Source organism: Sesamum indicum, linkage group LG3, assembly GCF_000512975.1.
Source record: "Sesamum indicum cultivar Zhongzhi No. 13 linkage group LG3, S_indicum_v1.0, whole genome shotgun sequence".
Lineage (NCBI taxonomy): Eukaryota > Viridiplantae > Streptophyta > Magnoliopsida > Lamiales > Pedaliaceae > Sesamum > Sesamum indicum.
The window spans coordinates 9,070,728-9,091,310 of NC_026147.1; the positions used below are offsets into that span (position 1 = coordinate 9,070,728).

At 36.3% G+C, this 20,583-nt stretch overlaps 4 protein-coding genes across 4 annotated transcripts in view; 3 read left to right on the forward strand and 1 right to left on the reverse strand.

Moving 5' to 3' along the window:
• On the forward strand, positions 871–6,156 carry LOC105157784 (putative late blight resistance protein homolog R1A-10). Its single transcript, XM_020692277.1, has 3 exons — positions 871–986; positions 1,944–4,674; positions 5,736–6,156. Exons 2-3 carry the CDS (start codon positions 1,983–1,985, stop codon positions 5,906–5,908), a joined length of 2,865 nt encoding a protein of 954 aa, XP_020547936.1. The 5' UTR covers positions 871–986; positions 1,944–1,982; the 3' UTR covers positions 5,909–6,156.
• Positions 7,259–11,824, forward strand: LOC105157785 (putative late blight resistance protein homolog R1A-3). Its single transcript, XM_020692190.1, has 2 exons — positions 7,259–10,384; positions 11,350–11,824. The coding sequence occupies exon 1, from the start codon at positions 7,670–7,672 to the stop codon at positions 10,379–10,381; it is 2,712 nt and encodes a 903-aa protein (XP_020547849.1). The 5' UTR covers positions 7,259–7,669; the 3' UTR covers positions 10,382–10,384; positions 11,350–11,824.
• Positions 12,050–14,008, reverse strand: LOC105157786 (threonine synthase, chloroplastic). Its single transcript, XM_011074259.2, has one exon. The coding sequence runs from the start codon at positions 13,866–13,868 to the stop codon at positions 12,306–12,308; it is 1,563 nt and encodes a 520-aa protein (XP_011072561.1). The 5' UTR covers positions 13,869–14,008; the 3' UTR covers positions 12,050–12,305.
• LOC105157851 (midasin) overlaps positions 16,738–20,583 on the forward strand; it is a 38,518-nt gene continuing 34,672 nt past the window's right edge. The window contains exons 1-7 of the mRNA XM_020693051.1: positions 16,738–16,851; positions 16,963–17,087; positions 17,189–17,532; positions 17,984–18,068; positions 18,633–18,907; positions 19,415–19,624; positions 19,942–20,102. Coding sequence (XP_020548710.1) covers positions 16,983–17,087; positions 17,189–17,532; positions 17,984–18,068; positions 18,633–18,907; positions 19,415–19,624; positions 19,942–20,102 — 1,180 coding nt within the window. The 5' untranslated portion in view covers positions 16,738–16,851; positions 16,963–16,982. The remainder of the gene's footprint in view (positions 16,852–16,962; positions 17,088–17,188; positions 17,533–17,983; positions 18,069–18,632; positions 18,908–19,414; positions 19,625–19,941; positions 20,103–20,583) is intronic.

Here is a 20,583-nt window from a genome sequence, read left to right on the forward strand (position 1 = left end):
ATACGTTTGGAGACTCTACTAATTGATTGAGAAGCTGCTCCAATTAGTAATAGGTACTCATGCAATTCCTCCTCTTTAATGTACATTGGTTGTCCACATTATTCTTTCCACGTTTTGTTTCTTTAGACTTATAGATGTTTGTGTAAGAGGAAAGACAGGTAATGTGCATTTGAGGTGTTGGAGAGCTCCTCTATCTCTTACATCTACTCACACTTGTTGCTTTTGCTTTATTGTATATGTGTAACATTATCGTTTCGATAGTTAAGATGAGGTAAGATTTGATTAAAAGTTGTGGTAAGTGATGATGATTGTTGTTTGCAATAAACTTGATTTTCAGTCTCAATTGAGTTGGCTTGCAGCCACTTCAAAACAGAATGCATCAATAGTTTCATGTAAAGAGAAGGATCTCATGAAATTCTATGTAGCATCAGTGTTTGATGGATCACAATTTCCTTTTACAAGACAAGAAAGAGTTTCTGTGGACATATAACTGATTCGGGTCCTCGTGTTTGTCTGATTTGTTTGTAGGGGTTTCCTTTATTTTTATTTTTGACAAATATGGCAAAAAGAAGTCATTTTTATGTAGAAAGCATTGCGTAGCTAAAGATCTTATGATTTGGTGTATTTTATAAAATGTTCAATGTCTTTTAAGAAATAAAACTTTGGGGGTGTTAATTTCTTGCTAATTCACATGTTTATTGTTTGTATTCCTTGAAATTATGGAGTATGATAAATATGTTTTTTTCTTCTGCCAGGGAGGTTATATTTTAAAGTTAGTCAATTTGTGTAGTGTTAAGACATAGGTAGAATACATTTTTCGTGTCTCTATGTAATCTGTTTTGAAGATAAATTATGATGGATGAGGGAGTTTTGCACTTAATAGGCAGCTGCACGGTGACGTCGGGTTGATTCGGACGGAAGGCAACACAACACCTTGGAGTTGTTGTAAGAGAGCAAAGACACGGAATTCCACTTCAGACTTAATTGTTCGTGTTGCTATATTACATTAATCTATGTAACATTAGCATTTTGATGGTTTATATATATATATATATATATATATAGGCTTAATTATATTTGGACCCCCTCTAAAAATGTTAAATTACACTTTCCCAAAAAAAATTCTTGAAATTACAATTACACCCCCTCTTACAGTTTTCGTTTTACACCGAACTTCCTCCTATTAAGGTTTGAAGGAAAAATATTGACATAAACAAAAAAATTACATAAAATTTCAATTTTGTCCCTTATTTAACAGTTTAATATATTTTTTGTATTCATAAATACAAAATCATTACATGAAAATGTTGAATGAGAGTAAAATTAAAAATTTTAGAACTTTTTAAAAAAAATTGTAATTTCACATTTTGAAATAGTGCTTAAGTGTAATTAATTCTATATATATATATATATATTTATTTATATATGGGATGTGATGTAAGATTATTAGGCTGAAAATTGTGTTAAAAACAGGCATAGGTGTGGCTCAGAGTCTCAGACTACAATATTGGCCGAGTATTTGTGATACGCAAAGGCCGGCAGGAGTGCAAATAATTGAGTAGAGTATAAGTAAAATTATTCAACATTACAAACACTACGACAATCATTTCTCTGTGTAAATTCCTCTTTGGATAAACTTCAATGCCATTTTGTATTTTAGCTTGAGGAAATATTTAATTGCAAGTGGAAGTAGGCAAAATTTGTAATGAGTCAATATTGAAACCAACCACAACGTTTTGTATTCATTTCTTTGCTTCGTCTTTCAATATACAGACATTTCCATTCTTTTTCTAAGGACTCCAACCTTCAATATTATATATGAGACAGTATTGTTTAATAGGGAGCAGTTAGGCTGTGAAGGGCCAGAGAAAGTTTCCAATATTTGTCAAAAGCTTCATCCAAGTATTCTTTAGTGATTAGTCAAAACTCCTTTTTGGTTTCAGCTCCATAGCACCATTCTCAAAGAAGAGAGTAAAGCTGAAATGGCAACGGCTTATGCAGCTTTAGTTTCTCTTATGCACATCATAGAGCAAATCAAGCATCACCCTCACCCTCCGGTTTGTCTTGACAAAGAACAGGTTCAATCCCTCCAAGAAAATGTTGCCTTCTTGCAAGATTTTCTTGAATATTACCACAGACTGATCAGCCAAGAATATGAAGATGGTTTGGTGATTCGCATAGCAGATGCAGCTCATGCCGCGGAAGATGTAATCGAAAACCATGTAGTGGATCGGGTTCTTGATGATCAATCCACAACTACTTCAAGGGAAGACCTCAGTTCTATTGATCATCAGTTCTATCAAGATCTGCAGAAAGTCATAGCAGACATGGATCTCATTAAGAAACAGGTGATTGAGATCAAGGTGAAGATCGGAATAGTCCAAGATCCTCAGCTGCACAGAAATTCAAATCCTGCCGGTTCATTGAGCTCATCTATTCTCCAGGGGCACAAGCAGGCCATGGTTGGTCGTGATGATGCCTTGAATGAGATCATGGATAAGCTCACCAGACAACAATCTGATTGTCTAATCATCCCCATAGTTGGAATGGGAGGTATTGGTAAGACTACACTTGCTAGAAATGTTTATGAAAATCCGCTCATTGTGGAATACTTTGACATTCGTGCTTGGGTTACAGTTTCTCAAGAATATAACACACGAGAAATTCTGTTGGAACTTGTTTGTCCAAACAACAAAGAGAGAAAGGAAGCTTTGAGGGAAATACCAGATGAGGGACTAGGAGAAATGTTGTACAAATGTCTATGTGGTAGAAGATATTTGATTGTAATGGATGATATATGGAGCATTGAGGCGTGGAACAATGTAAAATTGTTCTTTCCTAATAACAACAGTGAAAGCAGAATTATGGTAACCACTAGGTTAGCAAACTTGGCTTGGCAAATAAGTGGCTCTCGTGGTCTTAAGGTGAACTTTTTAGACACAAGTCAAAGTTGGGATTTATTTTGTAAAATTGTGTTTGGAGAAGAAGGTAATTGTCCTCTTGAATTAGAGGAAATCGGAAAGACAATTGCCAAAAATTGCCAAGGACTTCCTTTGTCAGTGATTGTGATTGGAGGAATCCTAGCAAAGTCGAAGAAGACACGAGATTATTGGGAGTACATTGCAGAAAATTTAAGTTCAGTTGTAAATTTAGATGACAACGAACGTTGCTTAAGAATATTATACATGAGCTATAAGGAATTGCCAGTTCATCTAAAGCCATGTTTTCTTTATATGGGAGTTTTAACTAAAGACAATAACACTTATGCCTCGAGGCTTAGAAAACTATGGGTTGCCGAAGGATTTGTAAAGTCAATTAGTGGCAAAAGCTTAGAGGAGGCCGCAGAAGAGTACTTGAAGAACCTTATTGATAGAAATCTCATTATAGGCCATATGGAGAGATCTCGTGTGAAAATAAAATCCTGCAGCATGCATGATCTCATATGGGACCTGTGCTTAAGAGAAGCTAAAAACGAGAAGTTCCTTTGCAGTCTTGAGTCTGGACAATGCATAACTATGCAACGCCGTATTGTTGTTCATGAGAGGTCATCAGAGGAGAAATATGATCTCCATAAGGTTTTGCACTCAGCTCCACTTGCTCGTTCTTTGACATGCAATTTTCAGGAAGATCTCCAATTAGCTTCTTTTAGATTGCTAAGGGTACTGAAAAGGACTGATTCAGAGGAAATTGTTACAGTCAAAAGAAAAGATTCGTATACAATACCAATGGAAGCTATTTTCAAGCTAGTTAACTGTCGGTACCTTGTTTTCTCTGTTGATATTAATTTGAACTCTAGGTTTCTTCCTTCAATGCACCTTCTATGGAATCTACAGACGTTGATTATTGAGGATAGTGACTGGCGGCGTATTTATGCTCCACCTGAGATATGGAAGATGCATCAACTTAGGCATGTGCATGTCTTTAGGCTTAATCTCCCAGATCCATTGACTGGGGATGATGGGTTTGTTCTGTCAAACCTACAGAAGATGTCATTCATTGAGAATTTTAGATGTTCTGAAGCTGTGGTTAAGAGAATTCCCAATATCAAGAAACTGCGAATATCTTATCATGATTCCTCCTCTTGGCGTTACTATCTCGAGAATCTTGGTCATCTACAAAAACTGGAATCCCTCGATTTGGGCTTTATTAAGGTAAGAGGGATTCATTTGTTGGAGAGCCTGAGCATTATGCATTCACTCAGGAAGTTGACTTTGTGGGGTTGCCTTCTTCAATGGGAAGATATAACGACAAGTATAGGTTTATTGCCCCACCTTCAAGTGCTCAGATTGTTGAGAGAGTCGGTTACAGGACACGAGTGGGAAACAGTTGAAGGGCACTTTTGCCACCTAACATCCCTGATAATTGATGACATTAAGGATCTGGAATACTGGAAGTCGGAGAGTAGCCACTTTCCATGCCTTAATCAACTTTTGCTTCGACATTTACGTACATTGAATGAAATTCCTTTGAGTTTTGGAGGAATTCAAACACTTGAACTTATTGCGTTGTATGACTGTAGCGATTCTGCCGTCATTTCTGCCAAGGAAATAGCAGAGCAACAAGAGGAGCTTGGGAATGAAGACCTTCTAGTGTTTGTTAGTCTGGACCCAGATTCTGAACTCCGGCCGGAATTGAAGAGCTCGGCAAGCCGTCGGTTTCGAGTTATATTAAATCGTGTAAGAACTGAAAATCACTTCATATATTATTTATTTTAATACGTTATCATGCTCTCTACACTATTTTAAAAACATTTAATGAGATCGAAAGTAATCCATATAATTATTATTGTTAATGTTTATCTATGTAAATTTTACTTTTGATAATATTTTGAGTTAATAATTTGTCTGGCAGTACTTCATGAGTTCATCCAACTCTATAAACTCCATTTGTAGAATCATTAAATTCCCGAGTAATTCTATAATTCCTTACATAGTTGTTGGTTTCATTGGCACATTTCAGAAATGGGCCAAAACATGTTCAATGTTTGCTTTGATTTGTTTTGGAAGTTTTGATGGTATTTTGAATTCTTTTGAAACAGTTCCTCATTTTTATTTTTATTTTTTGTCATAATAAGTTTATACTAATTATAAGCCCTACAACTAAAAAAATTATATACATACTCATATATATATAAATATATATAAAACAGACATGATTTGACAATAAATAGTAACTTTTGTCTTCCATAAAACAACATCAAACATACCATATTTATTTTATATTATCTCCGAAAACAAATCTAAACATACAGACTATCTCTAACACATACTTCTTTATCTCCACATAACACACCAAAACAAATTAAAATTCAAACCAAACATAGTGTTAATATTTGCATACATGGACATAGTTTTATTTTGAAAAATGTATACATTTAATCTATGTTCGTATCTATACATCATATATGTTGCAAATACTCACACATAAGTATGTGTGTGTGTAGTATTATTAAAGTATTTGTAATGAATTTTATAGATATTTATGTATATGTTTTGTCAAAATAATTAAATTGTTTCGTGGTTTTTGGAACACTTGCAATATGTGCAATACGTGCATATAGTTTACTAGTTTAAGAAAAAAAAAGACCGAAAAATCATTTCTCCTAATTTATGTAGAGGGTGTTCAAACTTATTTAAAAATCTTTACTCCTATATATATAAAATCTTACTTTAAAAAGTATATTATGCAGAGTGTTAAATTGTTGCAGATTGACATGTTGATTTTGCTCGTGACAGGGCTAGCGGGGCCCCGACAGAAGGCACCAGCTTGGAGTAGTTGTAAAAGAAAGACAGTCGAATGTGCATTCGAGGTGTTGGAGAGCTCCTCTGTCTGTGTATATTCCTGCACTTGTTGGTGTTGCTTCCTAATGCATAACATTATCGTTTCGATGGTTGATGATGTGATGTAAGAGTTGGTTGAAAATTGGGGTAAATGATGATGGTTGTTGCTTGCAATAAACTTGATTTTCAATCTCAACTGAGTTGGACTTGCAGCCACTTCCAAACAGAATGCATCAATAGTTTCATGCAAAGAGGAGGATCTCTGTTTGATGGATCACTATTTCCTTGTCATATGAGTTTTAGACTTCTTAAGTCAACCATCTTGATGGTCACTTTTGTCTTAGTGTTAAGACATAGGGACAATGCATTTTCCCTGTCTCTATGTAATCTTGAAACTGCAACTTAAATTACTATGAAGGGGAACAAGGAAACAACAACAGATAAACACACACACGGAGGCTGCATTATCATTGTTTGTTATCTTAGCTGCTTTCAAGTTTTGATCAGCTTTTCCCTTGCAGCATTATGCTGCTGGATGAGGGATTTTGAACTTTTTTTCAGGCAGCATCACGCTGAGGTTTGTGTTGATTCGGCTGGACGGCAACTCAACACCTTGGAGTTGTTGTGAAAGAGCAACAACAGGGAATTCCACTTCACACTTAATTCGTGTTGCTATATTACATTAATATATGTAACATTAGCATATTATCAGATTGAGAGATATATATGGGCTATGATGTAAGATTATTAAGCTGAAAATTGTGTTAAAACAGGCGGCAGTGCGGCTCAGACCACAACATTGGCTGAGTATTTGTAATACACAAAGGCAGGCAGCACCGCAAATAGTGCTCAAATTGCTCACAAACTCGGTACAGGACACGAAAGGGAAACAGTTGAAGGGCACTTTTGCCACCTAACATCCCTGGAAATTGCTGACATTAAGAATCTGGAATGCTGGAAGTCGGAGAGCAGCCACTTTCCACGCCTCCAACAACTTTGGCTTGGACGTTTACGTAAATTGGAGAACGTTCCTCTGAGTTTTGTAGGAATTCAAACACTTGAATTGATTAAGTTAAATGGATGCAGCGATTCTGCATCATTTCTTCCTAGGAAATAGCAGAGGAGCAAATTGGGGAATCAAGACTTTCGAGTTGAAGTTTTCAATTAGAAGGAGCTTAACTTCGAATTAAAGAGCTTGGCAAGTCATAATTTTCAACTTTTCTGAATTAAAACGACTCCAAACCTTTATATTATCTTGAATTGCTAGCTCCGGTCTCTACTATTATATAAACACGAATCAATCTTTATATCTTTCATGACATTATTAAACTTGCTACACATATAAACTAATTTGTAGGGTGTAATAAGATTTTGTGATGATACAGCTCCTGAAAAGCAATGAAAATTTCTGGCCGTGTCCAGTTTACTTAAATCCAGGAACACTCAACATAACTTCTTGGTGTACACGACTGACTAACAAAGAACGGCTGAATCCCACTATTTCTCAACTTCATCAATCTATTTTAGTTTTATTTACGAAACCATCAATGGTTTACAACCAAAAAAAAGGGAAAAGAAATGTAAAGAAAGGGGTAAAAAAAACCAGGTTCCATTTCATTTTCGTTAATGAAGTTTTTTGTGGAGATTCCTGATCTTGGTCCTGGACCCGCCAATCCTTGTTCCATTTTATAATTGATTCTGCCTTTTCCTTTGAACGGCCAAGGAGAGTTTCCTTGGCATTTCTCGCAAATATTAAAATGGAGCAGCCCAGCTGTGAAGGGCCAGAGTTCCACTTCCGAATAATTGACAATTCCATCATCAAAGTCTTCTTGACTTGCTTGTGACAAATCTCTCCGGTTTCAGTTCCGCAAGAAGAGAGTGAATCTGAGATGGCAACGGCTTACGCAGCTCTAGTTTCTCTTGTACAAACCACAGAGCCAATCCAGCATCACCCTCGCCCTCCAATTTCTCTTGACAAACAACAGCTTCAATCCCTCCAAGAACATGTTGCCTTCTTGCAAGATTTTCTGGAACAGTATTCACACAGACTCACCCAAGATTACGAAGATGGTTTGATGGTTCGCATAGCAGATGCAGCTCATGCAGCAGAAGATGTAATTGAATCCCATATAGTGGATCAAATTCTTGATGGTCAGTCCACAACTACGTCAAGGGAAAACATCAGTTCCATTGATCACCATTTCTATCAAGATCTGCAGAAAGTAATAGCAGACATGGATCTCATAAAGAACGAGGTGATTGAGATTAAGGAGAGCATGGGAATAGTCCATGATCAGCTGCATAGAAATTCAGTGCCTGCTGGTTCACTAAGCTCATCTCCTCTAACAGGTCAGAAGCAGGCCATGGTTGGTGTTGATGATATTTTGAATGACATCATGGATAAGCTCACCCGACAACAATCTGGTTGCCAAATCGTCCCTATAATTGGCATGGGAGGTATTGGTAAGACTACACTTGCTAGACATGTTTATGAAAATCCGCTTATTGTGGAATACTTCGACTTTCGTGCTTGGGTTACCGTTTCTCGAGAATATAACACTCGAGAAATTTTGTTAAACCTTGTTTCTCAAAAGAGCAAAGAGACCATGGAAATTATGAGTGAAGAGGAATTAGGAGAAATGCTGTACAAAAGTTTGGCAGGCAAAAGGTATTTGATTATAATGGATGATATGTGGAGTATTGAGGCGTGGGACAATGTAAAATTATTCTTTCCAAACAACAACAGTGAAAGTAAAATAATGATAACCACTAGGCTATCAAACTTGGCTTTGCAAATAAGTGGCTCTTATGGTCTTTGGATGTATTTTCTGGACGAGAACAAAAGTTGGGAGTTATTTTGCAAAATTGTGTTTGGAGAAGTAGATAATTGCCCTCTTGAATTAGAGGAAGTTGCAAAGAGGGTTGCAAGAAATTGCAATGGTCTTCCTTTGTCAGTGATTGTGATTGGAGGACTCCTAGCAAAGTCGGAAAAGGCACAAGGTTATTGGAAGTACATCGCAGACAATTTAAGTTCAATTGTAAATTTAGAGGACAACGAACGTTGTTTAAGAATATTATATACGAGTTATCAGGAATTGCCGATACATTTAAAGCCATGTTTTCTTTATATGGGAGTTCTCCCTGAAGACAGCATGACTTATGTCTCACGGCTTAGAAAACTATGGGTTGCTGAGGGATTTCTCAAACCAATTAGTGGAAAAAGCTTAGAAGAGGTTGCAGAGGAATACTTGAAAGACCTTATAGACAGAAATCTCATCGTACCCCTTATGATGGGATCTACTGGTAAAATAAAAGTTTGCAGCATGCATGATCTCCTGAGGGACCTCTGCTTAAGAGAAGCTGAGAAACAGAAGTTTCTTTCTAGTCTTGAAATTGGACAAGCCATAACTACCAATCGCCGCATTGTTGTTCATAAAATTTCATCAAAGGATAGACACGATCTTCATAGAGCTTTGCGCTCAGCGCAACTTGTTCGTTCTTTGACATGCGATCTTCAGGAAGCTCTCCCCTTAGCTTCTTGTAGATTGCTGAGGGTACTAAAAAATACTTATTCAGAGGATATATTTGAGTTAAGGAGAGAGGATGGGGGTCTAACAGGAGATATTTTCAAGCTAGTTAACTCGCGGTACCTTGCTTTAGGTGCTAATTTGTGGTTAGGACATGCATGTCCTTCTTCAATGCACCTTCTCTGGAATTTGCAAACATTGATTTTAAGGACGACTAATTGCAAGATTATTGATGCTCCACCCGGGATTTGGAAGATGCATCAACTCAGGCATGTGGATGTGAATTTGCTTCGTCTCCCAGATCTAACCGCGGATGAGTTTGTGTTGCCAAACCTACAAAAGATGTCTGAGATTGTGAATTTTGAATGTTGTGAAGCGGTGGTTAAGAGAATCCCCAATATCAAGAAACTGCGAATATGTTATAATGATTTCTACTCTTTGCTTTATTGTCTCAATAATCTTGGTCACAGTGATATATCCTCTATGCATTACAGTGTCGAGAATCTTGGCCGTTTTCAGAAACTAGAATCCCTTTGCTTCAGTTTAAGTAGTATGGTAAGAAGAAGTGATATGCTGGAGAGGCTGTGCTTCCCGAATTCGCTCAAGAAGTTGAGTTTGCGGGGTTGCCGTCTGCAATGGGAAGATATAACAAGAAAGATAGGTCCGTTGCCCCTCCTTCAAGTGCTCAAATTGCATAAGGACTCTGTTATAGGGTCCGAGTGGGAAACAGTTGAAGGGCAATTTCGCAGGCTAAGTGTGTTGGAAATCACTGATATTGATGATCTGGAATACTGGACTGTGGACAATAGCCACTTTCCATGCCTCCACCGCCTTTGTCTTCGACATTTACGTAAATTGAAGAAAATTCCTTGGGGTTTTGCAGAAATTCAAACACTTGAATTGATCGAGTTGGCAATGTGTAGCGATTCTGCCGTCATTTCTGTCAAGGAAATAGCAGAGCAACAAGAGGAGCTTGGGAATGAAGACCTTCAAGTTGTAGTTCGTCTGGAACCAGATTCTGAACTCCAGCCAGAATTGAAGAGTTTGGCAAGTCATCGGTTTCGAGTTTTTTAAATCGTGTAAGAACTGAAATCACTTCAAGTATTATTTATGTTAATACGTTATCATGCGTGCTCTCTCTCTCTCTCCACTATTTTAAAAAGGATTAAAAGCAATTTTAATCCTCTAACTTCAGACAATTTTTATTTTAGTCTCGTAACTTACTAGAGTTCTATTTTAGTCCTTTATAATTTAAAAAAACTCAATTTTTGTACACATTTGATCAGAAATTTGCCTTAATAACCAGAAAAAATCACATGACCTTCACGTGATTTTTTAAATTTGGGGTTTCATTTTTATTGGCTTAAAAAGTCACATGGCATTTATCTTAAATTGCTACCTCCTCTCCTATCTCTACTGTTTATAACATTAACTTCTCTTTATATTTTTTTTATGATATTAACATATCCCTACAATATGATTGTTAATGGTGTTTATGTAAATTTATATTATAAAAATCTTAAATGTTACCCTTGCTAATATTTCAAGTTATAACTTCTTGTGAAGGCAAAAATTATAGATAAGCTTGTTTATTATGCATGGTATGAATTTGAATCAAAGCTATAAGTTAAACTTGGTTTTGAACCGTAAATCATAATTTAAAATAAAAATTATTTAAAATCCACATTATTTGAAATAAAGTAAACTTGTATAAGTGGTTGATGTGAGGGGTTTTCTAAGATTGATTTCTTTGTTTCTCTTTTGCAGGTAAAATAACATATACACTACATAAATTTCAAGATACTTTTTTCATGGAATTTACTATTTCGGGAAAAAACAATTAGACATAATTTACTTGCTACATTAATACCAAAATATAGAATTATAGGTTGTCTGAAGTTATTTAAAAAGAAAATTATAAGCTCCTAGATTTTATATATAAAATGTTGTGTACTACTGTTGATTTGTTGCTAATTGACATGTTGGTTTCTTTTATGTCTTGAAAATAGGGATTATGATCATTTGTTTTCCCTCTGTGATAGGTCATAGAAGGTAAAAGGTTGAGGATTGAAAGAGACACACATGGAGATTCTATTAATTGATTGTGCTGTTGCTGGAATATATGTATTGATGAACTTGCTCCTCCTCTTTGGTGTATGTTGGTTGTCCACAGTATTCCTTCCATGTGTTGTTTCTTTGGAGTTGTACATGCTTGGAGATGTTTGTTGTAAGAAGAAAGACAGGGAATATTGTTTATTTGTGGTGTTGGAGAGCTTCTCTGTCTTTGTACATCCTTATTATATGTAAAACATTGTCGTTCCAATTGTTGTTGCATATAGAGGTGTATGAGAGGGACGATTTGGTTGAAAGCTGTGGCAAACAATGACGATTGTTGTTTGCAATAAACAGAATTTTCAGTCTCAACTGAGTTGGGCTTATCACTGGAGGACAGGTAATGTAAAGAGAAGGATCTCATCAGATGCAATATACTCATATGTTTCCCCTCTTACAAGACAAGATTGTTCTTTTCTTGGCATAGTAATTACTGCTGCAGGTGAAAGTAAATGCACCTCATACAAATGTTATGTGGATTCTGCATGAACTCCTGATGCTGTTCATAGTTATTGTAGAAACAGAGAGCACAAGCAAAATCAACAAAGCAAGCTATCCATTCGGAGGTAGCCAAAACTAATAAGTTGAAGGAAACAAGTAGACATAGAGAGTATTTCCAGCACACAAAAATGCAAATGATCGATAAACACAGTTTATTGAAATAGAAATTCAATCAAAATCTTCTGATAATACAGCTCCTGAAAAGCAATCAGTTTTCAGCCTTGCTTCCAGTTTACTTAAATCCAGGAACATCAATGTAACTTCTAGGTGTACATGATTGATTAGCAAACAACAATGATAATGCAAAAAGACGATGCGCAACTCCTACAGCTAACCTGTTTTGCTTAAGAGTCATAGGAATACAGGAGCAGAACTAGTTTAGCTCTTAATGCATTTTGGAATCTTTGCTCAGCAGATACTTCTTCAGAACATCCATGACCGACCCAAAATCTGCCTTAACTTGAACAGGCGGATTCGCATACCGGCAAGCCATGTCTTTAATCTCCTTGGAATGGTAATCAATCTTGGATTGAGTGAACTTCAACCCATGAGCAGTACTCACTACAACGGTCCTGTCCGTTGGTCCAATAATCCCACTATTCCTCAACTTAATCAATGCTGTCAATGCCACACCAGTGTGAGGGCAAATAAACATCCCAGTCGAGTCAGCCTGTGCCATAGCATCCATCAACTCCTCCTCAGTTGCCTCCTCAACAATCCCGTTAGAGTTCTTCAGTGCATAGACTGCCCTATCAATAGAAACCGGATCACCAATCTGAATTGCAGAGGCAAATGTAGTTCCTGCCTTGACAGGCTTAAAATCCTTCCACCCTGATTTATAGTGCAAGTAAAGTGGATTAGCATTTGCAGCCTGAGCACAAACAAGCCTCGGAATCCTATCAACAAGCCCAAGTTCTTTACACATGCGGAAGCCTTTGTAAAATGCATATATATTCCCAAGGTTTCCACCGGGAACAATAACCCAATCAGGAACTTGCCAATCGAACTGCTGTAATATCTCAATAGCTGCAGTTTTCTGGCCTTCTAATCTTAAACTGTTCAATGAATTAGCCAAATAAATAGGCAGCTCAGCTGTGACTTCACGAATCAATTGCATACAACCATCAAAATCTGTATCAATACTCAAAACAAAAGCACCATTGGCAATTGGCTGAACCAGCTGAGCAATGGAAATTCGATTAGCAGGCAAGAACACAATTGATGGAATCCCAGCAGAGGCACAATAAGCTGAAAGAGCCGCAGATGTATCCCCAGTCGATGCGCAGCCCACGCCCACCACAGGACGATTCATTTTCCGCAACCTATTCACTTGACTGACTAAAACAGTCATGCCCAGATCCTTAAAACTACCCGTATGGCTAATCCCACAATGTTTCACCCACAAATCATTCATGCCCAGGAACTGTTTGCCAAAACGTTCTGCCCAGAACAAATTCGAGTTCCCCTCAAACGCACTCACGATATCATCGCTATCAATCTCCGGCAACACCCACTCTTTCTTAGACCAGACCCCGGACCCATAAGGCCACGTGGTCTTACCCACACGCGAATCGAACAATGAACGCCAGTATTCGCCGTCGAACTTCTTCAACGCCTCCATATCGTGCTGCACGTCGAGCAGGCCGCCGGAGCGGCTGCGGTAGACGATCTCATCGAGGGAATAGGATTCAGTAGAGGCAGGCTCTGCGTTGAAGGGAACGTACTTGGCAGAGAAGTTGTGGGATTTAGTGTGGCGGCGGGCCTCGTCGCGGATATTTTCTTCAGCGGGACGGCGGTGCTTGATGGGGGCTGCGGCGGGGGGGTCAGATGAGGTGGCGGTGGCCCGGATGGAGAGGGGAGCATGGGAGGTGGGGAGGACCGTGGAGGAGTTGTGGGAGAGCGGCTGGGAGGAGAGGAAGGAGGATCTGAAGATGGGAGAAGCCGCCATTGGAGGGAGGGAGTGAGAGAGAGAGAGAGGGGGGGGTGGAGGCGGACACTGAGACTCGGAGTATCGAATGTGGGTTGGTTTTGATTGAGTCAAGTGAATTTCGGATCAGATTGTAAAGTTGGATTTCTGCCGAGTGCGGATACGAAGGCAGGTTACACAGTTACATACACATGGATATAATACCGTCCATTTTATTCTTTTAAGTATTTAGAAATATCTTTTTAAATTTAGTAATCGTCAAATGAATATTTTCTGGTAATAATTCGATGTAAGAGTATTTGTTAGACAATCATTATCATAGAGTGATTATAATTTTTCAAATAATAAAAAATTATTTATAATTATAACAAATTTAAAAAAAAAAAAAAGAACGACCTTTAATAATAATATGAGGTTGTCCCCAAAACCCAACCATTTTGGACTGAATTTTTTATGGGAGGTTTGGTGTTTAACTTTGGATGTGAAATGTAGATCGTTGTTCGAGTTTTAAGAAGAGAGTTGGGAATCAAAACGTTCTCAAAAAGCACGTGATAATATAAAAAAAAAAATTACTATATAATCTGAACAAGAGTTATTGGCCACCCAACTTAAATTTTCAAAATATATTGTTATAAATATTTGTTATTTTCATATGTAAATTATGAATATTTTGACATATTTATTAGATTATAATTAGTGAAAAGATAATTAGCATGAGGTAATATATTTTCAGAGGAAAATAACGCATCTTCAATTTTGTATAGATTATTTTTAACAAAAATAGGTTTAGATTGGTTAATAAATTTATGTTTTATATTAAACAATGGTGTTAAATTAGTATAATTTCAATAAAAATACGTATAAATAAATATATTTTCACTTTAATTACTATTTCAAAAAATAAAAATACAAACAAACAGACATGAACTTAGAGTGCAGAAAATAAGAACTGCAAAACTATATGGATATTATTTATTTAAATATGTATAATTTGGTGTTCATTTAAAAATATACCACGATTATCATTTAAAGGTGCTGGTGCTTTTATATAATATTGACATTTTAGTTAAGGTTGTAAAATTTTATTTATATCTAAAAATAAATATAAATACGCAATATTTATTATTAATAGTATAAAATAGCATGTTCTTAAGTTGAAAATAAACTCAACTTATGAGGTTATATATATAGTACAATTATTAAATACTGCAGCGTAATTTGTTAGAAAATGGTGAATGATAAATTAAATAATAATTTTATTGTAATTTGTGATAAGTGATTGGTTACGCTGTGAGGCGCATAACGAGCTCGTGACACGTGGATGATGATTGATAGCGCCCAATCATCATCCAACCATACCTAATCAACCAGATAGTTATGTCATTTGGTTGAAATGATGTGAACATTGGGTAAAACACTTTGAATGAAACGATGCGTCCATTTGAGTGAAGTGATATGTCTATTCAAATGAAATGTCACAATCTTTTAAAGACATTCTTCCTGATTGGATATTTTGTTTAATTATTTTTTTTCCAACTTCTATAAATAGATTCCCCTTTTCACTTCATTTTCATAAGTTCATTCCATTCAATTTAGAATGTATTTTAAGAGCATTTCAATGTGTTAACAATAAAAGCATATTGTTTTTTATTAAGAGAGCTCCAAAATATTATTTAGTTGGTCGTTTTTTAAAATTTATTGTGCTTCTACTTTGAGATTATAAGTTGTTATATCTTGGAAAACAAAATGCTGTTTTCGTTAGCACTAGAATGGGAGCAATGATTGTCTTAAAAATAAAGGGTCTAACTCTTACCTCGACTTTATAATACACAAATTCCGCATATCCCTTATTTATCCCAACAATTTTAAGACAATAATTTGTTCGTATTATGGAAGTCTTTAAATTGGCGATTGCTAATTCAGTTTTTGCAGTTTCCAACCAATCGTGGTATAACAAATTACTAGCCAAGGGTAAAGGTCGGAGAAATTCTCTGACAATGACTTTTAAGTTATGACATTAAAACATATCATTCTACTTCACTACATTTGAACCTAGTAAGATTTTTAAAGTAAAATGAGCCCCTATGATTTCTAAAGGGGAAACTATGCCTGAAAGAGGGTTGCTTTGAATGCATAGAAAGATGGGATTTCCTAAATAGAATTACTTTACATCCTCAATGACATGTGTGATGTGTTGAACAACATATATTGCTCAACAAAGACCGCAAAAGTTTTTTGAAAATCCTAAGAGGAAAAGTACAAGTGGACATAAGTCGTCATTCTTAAATAATGAGTTAGTGAAACAACTTCGAGAATTGTTATAAAGTTGTTGTATAGACTTAAACAAGATTCTAAATAATAACATAAAAAAATTCGACAAATAATATTGTCAAATGACTTCAAAGTCAACGAGTGTAATAAATATATAGATGTTAATTGCACTTTCAAATCCTTTGTCATTGTTGATAAAGAAAAAATGACATTATTTTGGCTACCAAGAAAGAATTGAAAAGGAATATATATATGGAGTAAGGTTAATATTATTATATATATTTTTAATATACATAAATTTATTATATGAGAATATTCTATGAATGATAAATTGACAATTTATGTAATTTTTTGCTAGCATCAGCATTTTTTATTCGAAAACTAATGAAAAGGATCATGTATAAATAATAAATTTTTAAAAATATTTAAATATAATTTTAATTTTTTTTGAAGAAAAAATAATTTTATATTTTTATCGGGTCTAAATATAATTAACTTTAAATAAAAAGAAAAAGAAATCCAAGTTCACGTCGACAGCCCGGACTCAACCCGTACACTACCCGACTCTTTTCCTAAATTAAGTTTTGACCGCCTCGCCTCCGCCTCCACTATCCTAGTCATATTTAAAACCTGCTGCTAAAACCCTAACCATCCGTCTTAAACCCAAACCTCTCAGGGGAAGAACAACCTCAGGAATAGAATTTTAAGAACTTTAAGAAGGGACCTGAGATTAGTAAGTTGAGAGTCCTTTTGGAATTTCAGTCAGAAGGAGATAATTTTAAGAACTTGGGAAAGAGAATACTAAAGGACCCTTTTGTTTTTCTTTCTATTTTTTAATTTTCAGTTGATATATTGAAGGTGTGAATGGCGGTTGACGGCAGCTTTTCTATCGAAACGGAGCTGGAGAGGTTTCTGGACAGGTGTCCGAAGCTTAAGTCGATACCCTGTTTTGATAATTTGCTAAAAAAGGTACTGAATTTGTGAACATGTATTCAAAGACACGATCTTTGCAGTTATCTATGGCATATAGAATATAACATCACCTGTTTATTATGATTTCCGCCTTTTAGGGGAGCAAAATCACGGAAGAAGAGTTGGTGGTAGCAGTGGGTGAATTGGTTCTGCATCCGAATTACACAATCCCTTTACTGGGATGCTTTAGGCCAATAGCGCAGAAGATTGTGGAGAGGACGGTGGGGTTGCTTCATCTGGTACCGAATTTGAGGTCAGACGATGATAATTATATGGAAGAATTCGATGAAGATGGGTTTCTTAGAGAAGATGAAAGCATTGATAGTGCACAAGCAGCAAGAGTTATTGATGTTTATGTCAGAAGAGGGAAAGGGTTGCGTCTTCACGAGCTAGCTTGCTTGGCCTTCTGCCGAGCCCTTGATTTGATTCCTTTCTTGTTGGGGTATGATAATTCTTTGGATATCTTTTTTTTGATGGGACTTCTTTTTGTCCCTGTCTTCACAAATTCTTTTACATGAGAATGTGTGGTTAATATACTTCGAATGTAAGTTTACTGCAAGTTGCAGTTTGTTTCTGGAAGGTATTTGGAAAACACAAGTATAAAGAAACCAAGGCGAGTAATGGACACTTGGTATAGTAGTAGGGGTAAGGATATTAATAGAAGCAGAATGCATTAAGTACATGTTTAATAGAGAAATATTACTGTAAAATTGGACGTGAGGTCAATTAAAGTAGGTTATTCAGGAAATAACGTGATAATCTTCTGTTTTTCCAGTTGATCTCTGGTAATGTGGTTTGAATATCAGTAGCTCTTTCCCATGTTACTGATCTGTCCTGTTTTACTTACTGTTTCTTCAGGGAATGATTATAACATCTTCCTTTCCCTGCTGCAGGTCTATTTTAAATTATTTTAAAGTTGCCCCTGCTCCATTCGAAAGAATTATGCACTGTGAATCGGTTTCCAAGGCACTGGCTATGGTATTCTGCAATCTACTATTTTTGATTGTTTTTCATTTGTGGAATGAACACGTTTTGTTGAATCATCCCTATCTTGCAATCATCTTTTTACATCTCTCGCAATTGAGATTTGCTTCACAGCTGCTTTGCAACATTGTGCTATTTATTGTGTACCTGCAAATGTATTCGTGGGGACATTAGGAAAACAAACAATCTTATCTTTGTGCTATGCCGCACGTAGACATTGTTTAACCAAACAGAACTAACATAGTTGACGGGTTGGTACAAGCCTTGCTTGTGGGGACTACAGATGTTTCTTTGCTTGTGACTAGCTGCTGCCTATTTTTAAAGCTGAAAATGTTTGATAGCAAATTTCATAGCTTATTTTGTCGGTTTTTTGGGTCGTAAATACTTGTACAGTTAGAGGACTCATTGTGTATATCTGCTGCTTAGATTTGCAGAACGGAATAGATTCTGGAAGTAACTTCATTTTTTTTTTCCTGCAAATTTATCTCTTTGCTACACTTTACAGATTAAGCATCACTTCTCTGCTGCGACATTTTCATAACTTCCTTACATTTTTAGGGACCGAATCAGTTGTTAAATGTTCTCAGAGCGAGTTACCGTTTTCTCATATTGAAGCCGGAAGTTTTCAATACGTTGTGGGATTGGTCCTGTATTTTGGATGTTGTACAGCAGTCCAAAGATCTTGCCCTGGTAAATAATGCCATGTTGAGGAATATTATATTTGACTTAAGATGGTGCAGCATAGGTATTTTATCAGTTGTTTTGAGGTTAAGTTTCAAAGCATCTGCAAACCTTGGTCTTGGTCCTGAAGAAGCTCTTCAGAGTTTTCTGCGGTAAGTTACTTTTATTAAAAAAAAATTAGGATCGGAAATATTTTTTTATGTGGATTCTGTAAGTATTTGGTTGGAGTCATTTGTGGGAAGCATGGGATAATACCATGTATTCTTGATTATGATCTAGTTACATAAAATATTAAAAAACCTGAGTATAAGCCAACAAGCGAGAAATTGAGTTTTATATGATGTAGCGGAGACACAGTCGCTAAAACATTTAACAAGGAAAAACAGAATTTATGTAATATGCTCCGCCTATCTAAATGAATAATTTTAGTGGTGTTTGTTTTTGCGTCTAAAATTCCAACATAAGTGGTTATTCTATGAGAGGGCACTGCATAGAAAATAGATGACACTTTACCAATGAAAAGTAAATTTTTTTGGTCTAAAGCTCAAGAGATCTACATTGTGAAAAAATAATGTTTTCTGGGGTTTATCTGGTGATCCTTCCTCCGTGAAATCATGAAATTAACTGTTCTTTTTGGTCTTCTTTTTATCATTTTGCAGCTGGCAAGAATTTTGTATGGATGTATCCTTTGAAAAAGGGGGTTGGTACCTTGAGCCCCCTGGAGAGGAGTCTGCGGTGATGGTTGGAGAAAATGTCAATCTCAAAAGTGGTCATTGTTTAAAGCAGTGCGGGCTTAGTTCTTTGTCGACATGCCCTTCAATGGTTGATTATACCGTGGCATCAAATCAGACTGATACGCCTATTGCAGGGTAGGATTTGTGCAATTGATATAGACCGTCATTTCTTCAATGTGCTGTGTATTTTGGTGGTCTGTTCACCTAGTATGAGAAGCAATAGGAATTCAAGCATTTGTTGTTTCTGTATATTCCAATGCTGTTTCTGCCTAATTTGAGGAAACGTTATCAAAGGGTACAACTTGTATGCTTGGAGTCAGATTCTATCCTCATTCTTTGTTGACCTGCTCTTCCCCTGTCTATCTCCTGTGTTTGTTGTAATGAAAATTGTTCAATTTCTGTGCCTCCCAAATGTATGCAGAATTATTGACATTCTGGACCTTCTCCTGCAGGAATCGTGGGGTTCCCTTTATCTTGACATCTGCTATGACAAAATGTTTTGAGATGGTCTCTTTAGCTGTGAGCCAGAGGTGGCCTGTGCTTCTTTATGGTCCTGCTGGCTGTGGGAAAACTGCAGTTATTAACAAGTGGGCCCACAGTTATGGTAGTAGAGGTATGTCATTTAGTTATAACATTAAGCTGTGCAGTGGCTTTGAATCACTAAGGTTAAATGCATCGACATTGTCATGATGAAAAAGGTGTCAGAATTGAATATTATGCCAAAGGCCATTCCACTTGGACTAAGTGCCTACTTCTGATGGCAACTTTATTGTGTCTTCAAACCCTTTATGTGGCATTGATATATAACTTGTAACTTGGTGAGAAATGATATCTGTTTCTTGAATGCACATATTAAAATGGAGTGTGAAACACACCCAAAGGGATGAACACCAAGGTGAAACAGTTTTACATCCGTCCTGGGACAATAAATGGTGTTACCAGAAATCTTCTATTGCACTAATTAAGAAGCATATGTATTTGTTGCATGTTTAGTTCTCAATGTACTTTCTTCAAGTGCATTTACTTGCCATTGGTAAAGGGCCCAGTTGAGCAGGTCTTCAATATGTCATCTTCCATACATCATGTAATGTATG